This window comes from Diplodia seriata, assembly GCF_021436955.1.
Source record: "Diplodia seriata strain FDS-637 chromosome Unknown scaffold_8, whole genome shotgun sequence".
Lineage (NCBI taxonomy): Eukaryota > Fungi > Ascomycota > Dothideomycetes > Botryosphaeriales > Botryosphaeriaceae > Diplodia > Diplodia seriata.
The window spans coordinates 1561959-1575202 of record NW_027117315.1 but is presented as its reverse complement, the minus strand read 5'-3'; the positions used below and the strand labels follow the sequence as shown (position 1 = coordinate 1575202).

At 57.9% G+C, this 13244-nt stretch overlaps 3 protein-coding genes across 3 annotated transcripts; 1 reads left to right on the top strand and 2 right to left on the bottom strand.

The window, feature by feature from the left end:
• Nucleotides 1-1591: 1591 nt before the first annotated feature.
• PEX5 (Peroxisomal membrane signal receptor PTS1) lies at nt 1592-3591 on the bottom strand (the record flags this gene model as incomplete). The annotated part of the gene is made up of 2 exons (XM_066779490.1): nt 1592-3364; nt 3424-3591. 2 exons carry the CDS (start codon nt 3589-3591, stop codon nt 1592-1594), a joined length of 1941 nt encoding a protein of 646 aa, XP_066630294.1.
• A 649-nt stretch (nt 3592-4240) lies between these two features.
• On the bottom strand, nt 4241-7261 carry SLS55_008074 (uncharacterized protein; the record flags this gene model as incomplete). The annotated part of the gene is made up of 5 exons (XM_066779489.1): nt 4241-4644; nt 4754-5095; nt 5147-5337; nt 6618-7176; nt 7243-7261. 5 exons carry the CDS (start codon nt 7259-7261, stop codon nt 4241-4243), a joined length of 1515 nt encoding a protein of 504 aa, XP_066630293.1.
• Nucleotides 7262-9080: 1819 nt separating this feature from the next.
• On the top strand, nt 9081-12951 carry SLA1 (cytoskeletal protein binding protein; the record flags this gene model as incomplete). The annotated part of the gene is made up of 2 exons (XM_066779488.1): nt 9081-9278; nt 9379-12951. 2 exons carry the CDS (start codon nt 9081-9083, stop codon nt 12949-12951), a joined length of 3771 nt encoding a protein of 1256 aa, XP_066630292.1.
• Between the last annotated feature and the right edge of the window lie 293 nt (nt 12952-13244).

The window sequence follows — 13244 nt, the reverse complement described above, 5'->3', positions numbered from 1 at the left end:
GTCGCTCGACCCGCCGTCATGGTATCAAGGCAGCTTCAGACATTGACCCTATAGGCCAGCGCAGACACACACTCACTTCCTATCACACTGTCACTCAGACGCCAAACTCTGGGGTTGGCTACATGCATGTGCACATATACAACACCCCAGAGACCACACCAGCATGGGCGACCACATTTTCACGGCAAACCGCGATCACTTGACAACCTACTACAATCCAAGGCACACCCGTGAAGATTGCAAAACGCATGGGCGCGTCATCTTGTTGGTCTTCCATTCCATCCCTTCATTAGCTGGCGAACGTCATAACCACCGAGCAAACTGCGGACACCAGAATATGCAAGGCGAACAATGAACTAGCTTCTTCGTGGCTGTCGCAAGGTGAGCACACATCTAGAATTTTTTTTTTCTTGTTTACATTGTCTTTCCCCCACTTCTAGCTGCGGGAAAGCCGTCGTCCGTCGCACAAGGAGCAGCGCGACACACTACACACGCACAACGTAGGTAATGTCTTGGATGGGATCGTGGGACACTGCGGCGGGGGCGGGGGCCGCGCGCGCCGATGTCTGGTGGTACGCGCGCGCCCGCACGCCTCCTTACAATTTTCCACGTGCCCGGGAAATGATTTGTGTTTTTGGAAGGCAAGGTAGGCCGGTATGGCAGGGGAGGCGGTGTCCTTCCCCAGGATCACTTTCCCTCCTGTCATCCTTCCCCAGAATGTAGATCAGCCGGCGCAAGACATCCCATTTTTTTTTTCCTCCTGGAGAGCAAGCGACTAGCAACAGCAATCTCTTCAACTCCACTTCAATCTCTTGTGCGAAGGAAGGAACAGGCCCGATTGAGGCTCGCAATTAGCAGCTGTGGGTTCCTTCCTTCCGGTCATGGGATCTGCCGAAATAGAGTAGAACGTGTAGAAGAACGGCTCTGCAGCCACTCTCGGGGGTCCTAGGAGCCAGGTTTGCAGGATTAGACCGAGCGCAGGAAAATAGTAGGGGAGCATGAGTAGTGTAGAAAGATCGGTGAGGTGGTAGCGCGATCTAGAAGATTGCTTCACCAGGGTGCTCGGCGCGCCACAGCTAGCTATCATAGCAGCATTCCTGCGCCGCACACCGGTGAAGGCTTTCTCCGAGCAATCAGCCGCGAGGCAACGTCAGCCATTGAATTCGGATCGTCGCTCGTAACATGACACTGCCTTCCGGCTGCTGATCCGATCCGTGACATCACATCTCAGACATTCCAACGCGAGAATCCAGAAGCTTGAGGCTCGGCTGCGCAAAGAGCGGGGAGAGCGAGGCAGAACAAAAAACCCGTTTGACAAACCAGAGTCACCCTGAAATATCCAATTCGTGTAGCAGCCACCCGTGGTGCTACGCATTCCGTCCGCATCCCATCTTCCGACTCCCGACTCCCGACTCCCTCGGTTCCCAGAAAACGCCGGCCGTCCGTTTCGCTTGACATTACTACAGCACCAAAGCCCAGCGCGGCCGTTTCACGACTTTGGACCAGCATCGCTTTTATGCGCATTCGCTGCCGGCAATCATAATGATCACCTGCGTCAACCGCCCGCCGCCGACCTTTCCTACTAATGTGCTCAGAACTCAAAGTCCTTCCTGAATCTCTCAATGTCCATGCCAGGGCCAACCATGTCGCCCAGGTCTCGCCGGTTCATTTGGCTGAACACCCGTCTGAGCGTGTCATACAGGTTCGTGCTCTGGTTCTGGCTGATCATCCGGTCGAGTTCCGCCTCGTCGACGCTGTCGCCCACGACCTGGCGCGCCTTCTCGCGCCCCTCTTGCTCGACCACCTTGTGCATCGCAAGCGCACCGAGCAGGTGCTCCGCTGCCTCCTCGTAGCAGCCGATGTTGATGCAGCTAACGCCGAGATTGTAGCGTGCACGCACGAAGTTGGGCCGCAGTGCCAATGCGCGCTCGTACGCGTCGATGGCCTCCTCGCTGCGCCCCGAGTTCGCCAATGTCGCGCCCAGCCGGTTCCACAGCAGGTGCACCTGGTCCTGCTGGTTGCTGGTGCCCGTCTCCGTGCTGGCCAGCGCCGCGCCGAAGCAGTCGACCGCCTTGTCGTACTCCTCGGCGCCGTAGAAAAGAACACCCAGCCCGACCTGAACGTCCGGGTCCATCTGCTCTCCCGCCGGCGAAAGTTGCGCGGCTTTGATGAACAGATCCGTCACCTTCTCGTGCAGGAGATGGCGGTCCGTGAAGCCTACATCAGCAGCCGTGGAGACATCCTCAGGCTTGATGAGCTGCGGATATTTGGTGGCAAGCCACCTTTCCAGCGTCCTGTAGGCGGTGCTGTCGTAGCCCTCATTCGTGTAAGAGACGGCGAGACCCATAAGAGCCTCGAGGTTATTGGGATCAAGTTTCATGGCTTGCTCCAAGGCTCGGATTGCTGGAGACTCTTTCTCGTTCTGTGCCTGGGCTGCGCCCAGTTTCGTCCACGCCTCGACATGTTGGGGATCCTTTTGCACGGCCGCCTCGAAAGCGAGCGCAGCCAAGGATAGGTTTCCGCCATTGTGCAAGATGGCGAGCCCTTCTGCGAATGGATCGGTGACTTCCTTGAAGGGATTCGTCTGCTCAAACATGTAGTCACCCATATTCGGGTCGCGCAGGGAGGAATGTGTGTTCAGACCATCGAAGCCCTCCCACTGTTCCAGATCGCCCATGTGCAGGTTGTTGGAGAATTCGTCGTCCACGAGAGCTCTGGCATTTGCGATCTCAGCTTCGTGAATCCCCAGCCAGATGCGTTCAAAATCGCCAAACTCATTAGTCTCGGAGAGGACTGACCTGTCTATGTCATTCAGCTCCGCCTCCATTGCTGCATTCGCCTCCTTGTCCAGAGCGTCCATGTCTTGCTGGCCTGTCGACTCGAGTTGTGCGAACTCGGCCTCCCAATCCTTGTCGTCAAGCTCCACCATCCGCTCCTTGCCTTTGGACTCCTGCGGAGCTTGCTGAAATTGTTGATTGTGCATCATGGGAGATCCCATCATGCCCATTCCCATCCCTCCCATGCCCATGCCCATGCCCATGCCGTACATGGGACGTTGATAGCCCATCATACCGGTGGGCCCGCTTGTGACCGGGCTTGCTGTTCTACCAGGTGCGTTTGTCCCCATCTGTTCGAACTTGGCAAATTCAGCCGCGCTGAATCCGGGGCGTGCGTTCTGGAAGGCGGGACCGACGGGACTTGCTTCCCTGCCGGCATCGAATTCGGTGGCCCAAGCAGGCGAGGCATTGTGTTGGGCGCGCGACGCTTGCTCCAGCTCTCGGCGCATCTGCTCCATGGCGAAGGGCGACGCCGGACCAGCCGCTTGGGGAAGGTGGGATTGCTCGCGCATGAACTCGTCCATCATCTGTAGTAACAACCGTCAGCGCCTCCGCTTCCCCGCCCAGTGGCAGAGCTGCCACGTACATGCTCTTGGCCGCCCGGCATAGCTTGACTTCGCATCCCCTCCTGCATGCCCGGTCCCCGGCCGACCAGGCGATCTCGTTGCAGCGACTTGTCATCCTGGACGTGCTTTGTGAATTGACTGAGCGGGTTGCCGGCGGTCGAGCACTCGGCGCCTCCAAGGAAGGACATGGCGGATCCAAGAATCTGTGGCGCAAAAGAAGTGGGAACCGGAAGGACAGCGCGGGAGGTCGATGATGGCCAGGACAGACGAGAGGTCGGGGTACAAGCAGGCAGAAGGTTGGATGTGGGGTTGAAGGCCCTCGGGCAAGAGAATGGTAATCAAGGTGCCGCGGCTACGGTCGGTCGGTCGCCGCTGCCGCCGCCGTCGCCTCCGCCTGCCAGGGTTGGAATGCGGAGACCACATCCCGGCTCCTTGCACGTGTAAGAGCCTCAGGCACACACTCCATTTAAGGCAGCTTCTTCAACCTGATGACCACTGCTACTACCACTGCCACGCGAGCGCCGGGACGCGTCGTCGCCATCAGATCGCCGCGGCCCTCGGATCACTCACACCCTCGTCCCGCGACACGTCAGGCCCCGCGGCGCCTTGCAGCTCGTGCAGCTCTTCTCTCACCGCATGTCATGATCGTCACAGCAAAGCGTTCGTCCTGACTCGAATACGATTCCTTGACTCGACTGACAAGCACCACCCTCTGCCTGACTCACGGATGTATCTGCCCTCGTTTCAGCCGTTTGATCTCCTCCGCCTTTACCAACAACGGAGAGTCTGGCATTCTGCTCGTATCCGCGTTGTTCTGGATGCACCCACACCCGCCTTTCAGCCGTACAACAATTCGTACTTCCACTCCGACTCTGGCACATCCCTGTACTTGACGCTGGTCGGGTGCCTGTGTCGCGCAGGCAGCACTCTGCGGATGTACAAGTCGCCTACATTGAACGGTTCGTACTGCGGCTTCTCCCCAGCCGCGATGAAGCTATCCAGCGCGTGGATGTTGGCGTCAGGATCCGGCGTGAGAAAGAACGGCAGCGAGTAGCGCCTCTCTCCCGTCTGATTGCGGACCCGGTGGACCGTCGCCACAAACCTGCCATTGGTCTGCCGCTCCAGATACTGGCCGACATTGCAAACGAATGAGTTCGGCTTTGGCGCCGCCTGGACCCATTGGCCGTGCTTGTTCAGGATCTCGAGAGCCGGGACCGAGTCCTGCAGGACCATTGTAAGCCCTGAGGAGCGGTGTTAGCCTTTAGCCGGTTACACAACAGTCGGGATACTCGACACCATCGGAACCACACAATGGCCAAAGTGGACTACGCCCTGAACGGATGAACTTACAGGAGAAATCGGTGTGAGCTCCGAGGCCGATGGTTCCGCACTCTTCCTTTGGCATTGGAGGGTAGTGCAAGGCCCGCATCCCGGTAATCGGAAACTTGAATATGCCGTCGAGCGCTGCTTCCTCCAAACCGAACGCAAGCGCGAAAATGCGTACCAGCTTCATCGCCAGCGGAAACACATGGCTGTAGTAGTTGTACAGCCCCTCTCTCAAGAATGGTGCGTCCTTCGGCCAGATGTTTTGGGGCATCTTGATGTACGGCGGAGGGTCGTCGCCTACTCTTCCCTTGTAGTCTTGCTCGGGTTCGATCACACAGTCGCCCATGGTGAAAGCTTCTTTGGAGTCTATGGCCTCGCATTAGGATCTATCCATATCGAGGCGTCGCTCAACCCTACCTCCTTTCGTTCTTGGATCATTCCGCGTTTCCAAAGGTGGCTCATAGCCTCTGATGGCCGGGTTCTTCTGCACGTGCGCATCCATCTTCGTGTCGTGGTCAAGCGCGAAGAACTCTTTCATCGTCTCGAACGTCCGATTCAGCACTTCTCCGGGGATGCCATGGTTGGTCAGGTAGAAGAAGCCGGAGACGCTGCAAGCATCGTATATTTCTTTGGCTATTCTTTTTTTCTCCTCCAGTGATGGACTGTCGATGTTCGAAATGTCTATCTCTGGGATTGAAGTGAACTCGCCTTTGGCTGCTTTGCTGACTTTGCGATAGGTTGCTTGAGAACCCGAATGGAAGTACACATACTACGGTAGTCAGCTCTGAACACCTCCCACGCCATGCGTACGGATATGGGGACATTACCTCCCCATCTTCGGCGGGCTCAGCATGAGTTGCTGTCACAGTAGCCATCCTTCGTAAAGGTCTTTGTCGCCCGGATGTCTCTGTGGACAGCCCAGCACGAGTCGTTGTAGTTTCGAGTCACACGAAAGGCGCCCTCCTGAGGCTATCGTGATTGAAATGCCACACCTTTAGGCTGGCTCAGTATCTGGCAAGTGAGGAATCCCGGACAGCTCTTATCGCATGCCCGATTACCTGCCCCGCAAGGTCAGCCGAAATACACGTGACTTTCACCCACTCTTGGCGAGGTGAGGTGATAGAATGAACCTATCACAGCATCAGTTAGGCAAAAATGAACCTCGACCTCACTTCATCTGCTGCGGTGTCGGCACACCGCGGTATTGTGCTGCGGTCCAGGGTGAAATGATAGTGGGGGGATCGATGGTGCCAATCCGCCGTCAGAACATGTCCGCTGCAGTTACCTTGAGCCGGTGTGAAGACAATGGGAATTTCGGACTTGTCTCAAACACCCTCTTCGCGCTTAGGAGTGATGTAGTATACTGTTCTTAATTGATGACCTCGCTATAACTGACAGCTTACTCACCGGCTCGATCTCGTCTCGCGACAAGGGCAGGTCAAGGTCCCACTTTTGGTATCCATCCGGTACAACGGGTGCTGAGATGAGCCCCCGTCCTTGTAATCCTCCTCCCATGTCTCCATTATGCGGAAAATCAGTCTGACTATGGACGGACACTCGGCGGGATGTGTTGATCAATGGTGAAGTCACGATGGAATGTCTTCTCGAAGCAAAGTCAAGTACATACAACTCGGAGAATTCTCTATTGAATTTGTATCTGTATCTCAAAGCCGTCTATGGGTCTCCTGTTGAAGCAAACAAGAGAACAAAAAAGCAGATGAAGCCCCCGATGAGGTTGACGGCCAGAGAAGAGATGGAGTTGTAGCGTAGGGGGTCTCAGCCGCAGATGGTGAACTGGACGACACCATCCAAACCAGCACGGCACTCGAGTGGGTGCGAACACTGGGGGTCGTCGTTCATTGGTGGGCATGTCTTTTCAGAAGTATACCAGGCCTCCGGATCGTCGTACGAGCGAGCGTGGCCCGGCTGCCATTCGTAAAGGCAGGGATCGGGGCTGGGTTCGCAGGACAGTGTGGAGCCTGCTCCATCGTTCAAGGAGTTGCAGTCGGATGGGTCAAGAAGCTCTCCATTGACGAGGATTTCTGCGCGGCGGGCTACGTCTCTAAAGGGACTTCCATCCACGACGGAGAGATCTGCGGACAGCCAGTGGACGTCCGGGTCCTGGTAGAAGTAGGGTGTGTACTCCAGCTGGTAGACGTGGCCGGTAGAGAAACTCGGGTCCTCTTCCCTTTGCAGTTTGATGGTGACTCCGTGAGCGTGGTCTGCGGCATCCGGAGCACCTTCACCGTTGCCATAGATGGGCATGAAGGCAGCGTCGTAGGTACCACCACCGGCGGGCACCTTCACCATGGGAGAGTCAAGACCGGCACCATCAAAGTCGGCCTGTCGAGTGGTCTTGGCCCAGACATCAAAGTCGCATTGATTGACAATGTGTCCCGACCAATCGGCAGACACGAGGCCCACGAGAGCGACCAGAAGGATGAAGACTGTTCAGCCGACAGATCAGTAGCATCTGTTACTTGCAACATGGGTAAAGATCTGAGGAGCAGTACAAGTGAGATCGATCTTCATCGTGAGGGAAGAAGAAGCGTGAGAGAAGAAAAGGCGTGAGAATGGATGAACCGAGAATGAAAATGGATCTTGGTGAGAGCGCGGGTTGCCGGATGAGATCTTGAGTGGTGGATGTAGAGGGAAAGGAAGAGGAGCAGGATGGACGGAAGATCTGAGGGTTTATATAGGTGGGCCAGCAGCCGGAAGGGTGTCGGCCCGGTGAGGGAAGTGACCGGGCAGCAGGACAGGTTTATGCAGGGCACGTGTGTGGGCAGTAAATATTGGCACCTTGATGTCTTATGCAAGGTCCCATGGCTCAGGTGTCGATTCGTCCGGTTCGGTGTTTAGGTCCATGCTCTTCCACTGCCGGATGTAGTCACGGCACGCCATCACTTGAAGAATACCTTGGGATGTTGGATTGGATCGCCAATAGTGGATGTAATCAGCTATTTAGAATCCTTTTGTAGCCATGGACGTTGTTTGCTTGTTGCCCGATTCAAGTTTGCCTGTTTGTGCACGGTTTAGGTTTCAACACTGGATAGCAATTCAAATTCGCAGTTTGTAAGGTCACCTCTCCGCTCAACGGTGCCGTTTGTTACGCGTAAATGATATCCAATCGTTTGTGTGAAGAACAGGTAGACACAGTCGTGAGATAGAAGCAGTCACCTCCATCCAAACCAGTGATTAATCCTACTAGATGGCACATCCACCGCATTCTGCTCATCCCAGAAGAGCCCTTCTCGTATTAATTTGATGTGGCAGACGGGAGCGAGCAACCATCATCATTCACAGGAAGCACCACCTCATATATAGAGGCGTTATGGCTTTGATAAAAGCGTCACAAAAACTACAGCCCCGAGAATCCTTGGACAGTACTGAGGATTACGTCTGGATGGTTTCTCCCATGCTGCAGAAGATCTATAGTGACTACGGGGGCCGATGCCATCGTAGTGATCAATACTGGAGTCTCGGTCCCCAGCCCGATGATCAGCAAGCCGTAGTGACACTTGGCATGACGTGTCCGCGCTGACGTCCCAGATCAGGGGGTAGGCGGATCAACTCGTGGCAGTGCTGGGCCTTGGATTGCCGCCCTGTCGCATGTGGCTACTGCTGGACAGGAGTATGTATGTACAGTTGGTGGATATTCGTGCTCGTTTGCGGCGACAACGTTAGCGAGAGTGTAGCGCAAGAATGACCGGGGAGGCCCCAGGAGCCGGCCCGTCGGGAGGAGTAGGATGGGGGTGGGAATGAGCCGCAAGGCCGTGGAGCTTGAATGACGAAGCGCATCCATGGGTGAGACGGCCACATGCATGCGGTCGCACAGGCTCGAGCAAGCGGAGCACGCGGGGATGAATGGCGCAGGCACGAGCAGCGACCGACAGCCGGCGACAGGATATGCGTGCGTGCAGGAGCTGGGGCGATGGTGAAGCATTGCGGGGAGCAGGGCAGGGCCGGGCAGGGTAGAGTGAGGAGTGGGAGTGGAGCTGGCTGCCGGATGACGAACGTCGGGCAGCGCGGAAGTGCAAGCAGGCAGCGATTGGGCCCGGCCTGAGGCCAGGTGCAACATCAACCCCATCCTCCTCCGGCGAGAAGCTGCTCCCTCCCGTGTCGCGAGTCTGCATCCAGCTCCGGCTCCAGCTCCAGCCCCCAGCCGCACTGCCCCGTCCGCGCCGTCCAAGCCTCCCGCGCCGCCGGCCACCGCGCGCCCGCCGCCCGAAGCTCGCACATCCCGCGGCCTCCCTACGCCTGCATTCCGCACCACCGCGAGCCCGAACCCGCTCCCTGAGCACCGCCAATCCCCTCCCGCTGCCGCCGGCCGCGCCGCCTCCGCTGTTCTCAAATGGCCTTCGTCGGAGTCTACCGCGCCGTCTACGACTACGCGCCGCAGGGTGAGGGCGAGCTGGAAATCAAGGATGGCGACCTGCTGTTCGTCCTGGAAAAGGACTCGGACGACGACTGGTGGAAGGCCAAGAAGAAGGCTGCCACCGACGATGAGGAGGAGCCCGAGGGCTTGATACCGAACAACTACGTTGAAGAGGTGAGTGGAAGAGGGGGCTCGAATTGGCTCCGTCACGACCTCAGGACGCGCTGCCAGCCATTGTCAAGCCTGCCATCGGCTGACGTACAGGGAACCACAGGCCCAGCCCCTCGCTCGCGCAAAAGCCCTCTACGACTACACCCGTCAGACCGACGAGGAGCTGTCCTTCACCGAAGATGCCGTCCTCGACGTCTACGACACCACCGACCCCGACTGGTCCTTGGTTGGCCTGAAGGGCGAGTTTGGCTTCGCCCCCGCAAATTACATTGAGATCACAGAGGCCCTCGAGGCTGAGGAGCAGGCCCCGCCGCCGCCTGCGCGCCCTCGCATCCCCGACCCAGAGCCCGAGGACGAGGAGCCTGCTGCCCCGACTCCTCCGTCTCCCGCTGCTGCCACCGAGAGCCCCGCGGCTGCCCTCGCCGGCCTCATCCAACAAAAGACCGGCCAAGCGCAGGCCGCAGCCCCTCAGCGCACGGTTGTCTCCCCTCCCCCGGCCATTAGCCTGCCGCCGCGCCAGCCCCAGTACACCCCCGAGGAGTCCGACGAGGAGCCTCCTGCTCCCAGATTACCCACGAGACCCATCTCCCAGGTCTCCTCGCAGCCATCGCCCATCCCAACCCCGACCTTCCCCAACCGCGAATCGTCAAGCCGCTCCCCGCCCGGCGGCGTCATGCCCTCGCCACCCTTTAACCGAGCATCCCAGCCCCGCGTCGAGTGGGACGACGATGTGATCAAGAAGGATGTCAAGGTGCCGCAAGGCTACCACCTGTACAACATCCACGAAATGGTTTCGCACATGGGCAAGAGCAAGAAGATGCCAATGACTCTGGGCATCAACATTCCCAAGGGCCTGATTATGATAGCGCCGGAGAAGTCCAAGGATGGTCCTCAACGGGAGTGGACTGCCGAAAAGCTGACGCACTATTCGATCGAGGGAAAGCACGTTTTCATGGATCTTGTCAGGCCGAGCAAGAGCGTGGATTTCCATGCTGGCGCGAAAGACACTGCCACGGAGATCGTCGCCATGCTGGGAGAGCTGGCTGGCGCGGCCAGGGGCGAGGGTCTACGTGAAGTCCTCGCTGCGGCCTCCGGTGGAAGCGGTCAAAAGAAGGGCAACATTCTTTACGAGTTCATGGCTCAGGGAGACGACGAGGTCACGGTCGCCGAGGGTGACGAGGTCATCGTCCTTGACGACCAAAAGAGCGAAGAGTGGTGGATGGTACGACGATTGAAGAACGGCAAGGAGGGTGTTGTGCCCGCCAGTTACGTCGAGATCACCGGCTACCTCGCATCTAGGGAAGACCCCGGCGTTCTCCAAGCCAGATCGATCGTGGAGCAGAACCGGCTGGACGAGGAGCGCATGGCAAAGGAGATGATGAAGAAGAAGAGAGAAAGCGAAATGCGCGCGGCAGAGGTAGGCCCTGGATTGTCTTTGCCACGGCGTTCTAGCAGTTTGTTGCATGGAGATAATAACGTGAAACGCTCAACACAGAAAAGCAAGCGCGACAGCTCGGCCTCCAGATCATCAACGGCTAAACCGAGTGAGTATACCCCTAGTCATCAGCGGTCTCTTTCACAGGCCAGATACCAACGTTATAAACGTGCAGAGCCCGATCCCGGGAAGACTCGCACCTGGACCGACCGCACTGGGTCGTTCAAGGTCGAAGCCGAGTTTATTGGCTTGAAGGATGGCAAGATCCATCTCCACAAGCTCAATGGTGTCAAGATTGCGGTGCCAGTTCCCAAGATGTCTGTCGAAGACCTCGAGTACGTCGAAAGGGCGACCGGTGTGTCCTTGGACGAGGACAAGCCGCTGTCGGACATTAAGCGGCGGAACACGACAAAGGACGCTCGACAGAACCGGTCCTCGTCTGCCCCACGGGCGGGTATCACGATTGGTGTCCCGGAGTCGACTTACGATTGGTTCCAGTTCTTTCTCGACTGCGGTGTTAACCCACAGATTTGCGAGCGGTATGCACAGTCATTCGCGAAGGACCAGATGGGCGAGGAAAACCTGCCTGATATCTCGGAGAAGCTGCTCAGGACTCTGGGGTTGAAGGAGGGCGATATTTTGCGTGTCATGAGGTTTTTGGATACCAAATACGGCCGTACAGGTGAGAATCAGAAGCGGAGCGTCAGTTTCGGTGATGCCTCCGAGGATGCCAATGGTGGTCTTTTTGCAGGTCCGGGCGGAGCGCTCAAGAACAACACCCGGAAGGGTCGTCCGGCACCGGCCGTGCAGACGAACGACGTTATCGACCCCGAGGCGCTCAAGGCGAAGACGGCGGACGGCGTGAAGAACGACGCTACAGGAGCTTCACCCGGTTCGGCTACGGAGAAGACGCCGGGTGGCTTCGACGACAACGCGTGGGAAGTCAAGCCATCCAAGCAGCCAGCGACAACGGCTTCGAGCGATGCCGCTGCCACTGCCGCGGCCCCTGCCCCCGCTCCTCCCACAGGCGCCATGGCCGAACTTTCAATCCTTTCTCCTCCGTTAGAACCGACGCCTGCACCGCCGCCGGCAACCACCGCTCCTGCCCCGGCCCCGGCTCCCGCGCCTGCTCAGGCACCCCAGCCCACTGGCCCTCAAGGTGCAACTCCTGGTCTGTTCGAGCAGGTTGCAAACCTGCCTCAAGCACCGCCCAGGGCACGTCCGCAAGCACCACAGCAGACGGGCGCGAACGCGCTCATTGCCCCTCCGCCGCAACGGTCGTCGTCGGCGCCCCAAAACTACAACCAGTTTGGCCCTCCCCAACCCATCCAGCCGCAGATGACCGGCATGCCTGCTCCGCCGGGTCAAAGCCTGCAGGATCTCCAGAACCAGCAGCGTATGCAGCAGTTTCAACAGCAGCAGATGGCCATGCAACCCCAGCCTACCGGTTTCATGCAGCCTCAACAGACCGGGTTCCCTGGCCAGTTTGGTCAGCAGGGTCCTATGATGCCGCAGCAGACAGGCTTCATGCAGCCTCAGCCCACCGGCTTCCCGGGCCAGTTCGGCCAGGGCGCGCAGATGGGCAACCAGTTTGGCTCGCCATTCGCGGATCCCACCCCTCGCCCGAACTCTTTCGCGCCTGGCATGCCGATGCAGCCTCAACCCACCGGCTTTGGCCAGCCTGGAGGCTTCCAACCGCAACCTCTCCAGCCGCAAGCTACCGGTATCAACGCCTTCCTCCCGCCCGCCCTTGCTCCCCAGCGCACCGGCGCCCTCAACGGCTTTGGAAACAACAACAGCTTCCAGGCCCCGCCCGTTCCGCCCATCCCGCAACAGCAGACCGCTGCACCTCTCACCCCGCAGAAGACGGGTCCGCCGCCACCGGTCAGATTCGGCGTCAACCCGTCGGCGAAGAAATTGGCAGCTCAGCCCACCGGCAGGAGGGCGAACTTGAGTCAAGCTAGTAAGTTACATTTCCCCTCTTCAATGTGTACGGCTTTTACGCGGTGTCTAAGTGTATATTTGCAGCTCCCGACAACCCATTCGGATTTTAAGTGTCTTGAGGCTGTGGTTTGTTACTATGGGACTTCGTCACGATGGCGTCATGACACGGTTTGCGTGCGTTCTTCGTGGTTCGTAGCGAGCGCCAAGGTGAGCTGGAGGCTTTTTTGTTGGAGAGGGAAAGGCTGTGCTGGAGCTTGGGGGACCTTTCAGTGTGGTTGTGGTTGTTGTTGTACATAAAGTAGCTTTTCCCTCACTGTTTCTTATTCTTTCGTTTTATACAGTGTTGGTTACTCTCTCCTGGCAGATGGGGACAAGGGAAGAAGGGCATAGGAGGTGAAGACAGGGGAAAGGGATCTATATGGAAACTCGGCGCTAATGTATAGCCTTCTGTGTTACTCGTCGTTAATGTTTTCGTTAGCTGTGGCTTGTTTGGGAGCCTGTCGTCTTAAGCTGTTGGTGATGCGTTGCTGCGTGCTCTCTATTTTTGCGCGATGGGAGAGGTTGTATCCCTTGCCTAGGCCGTTCGGTGG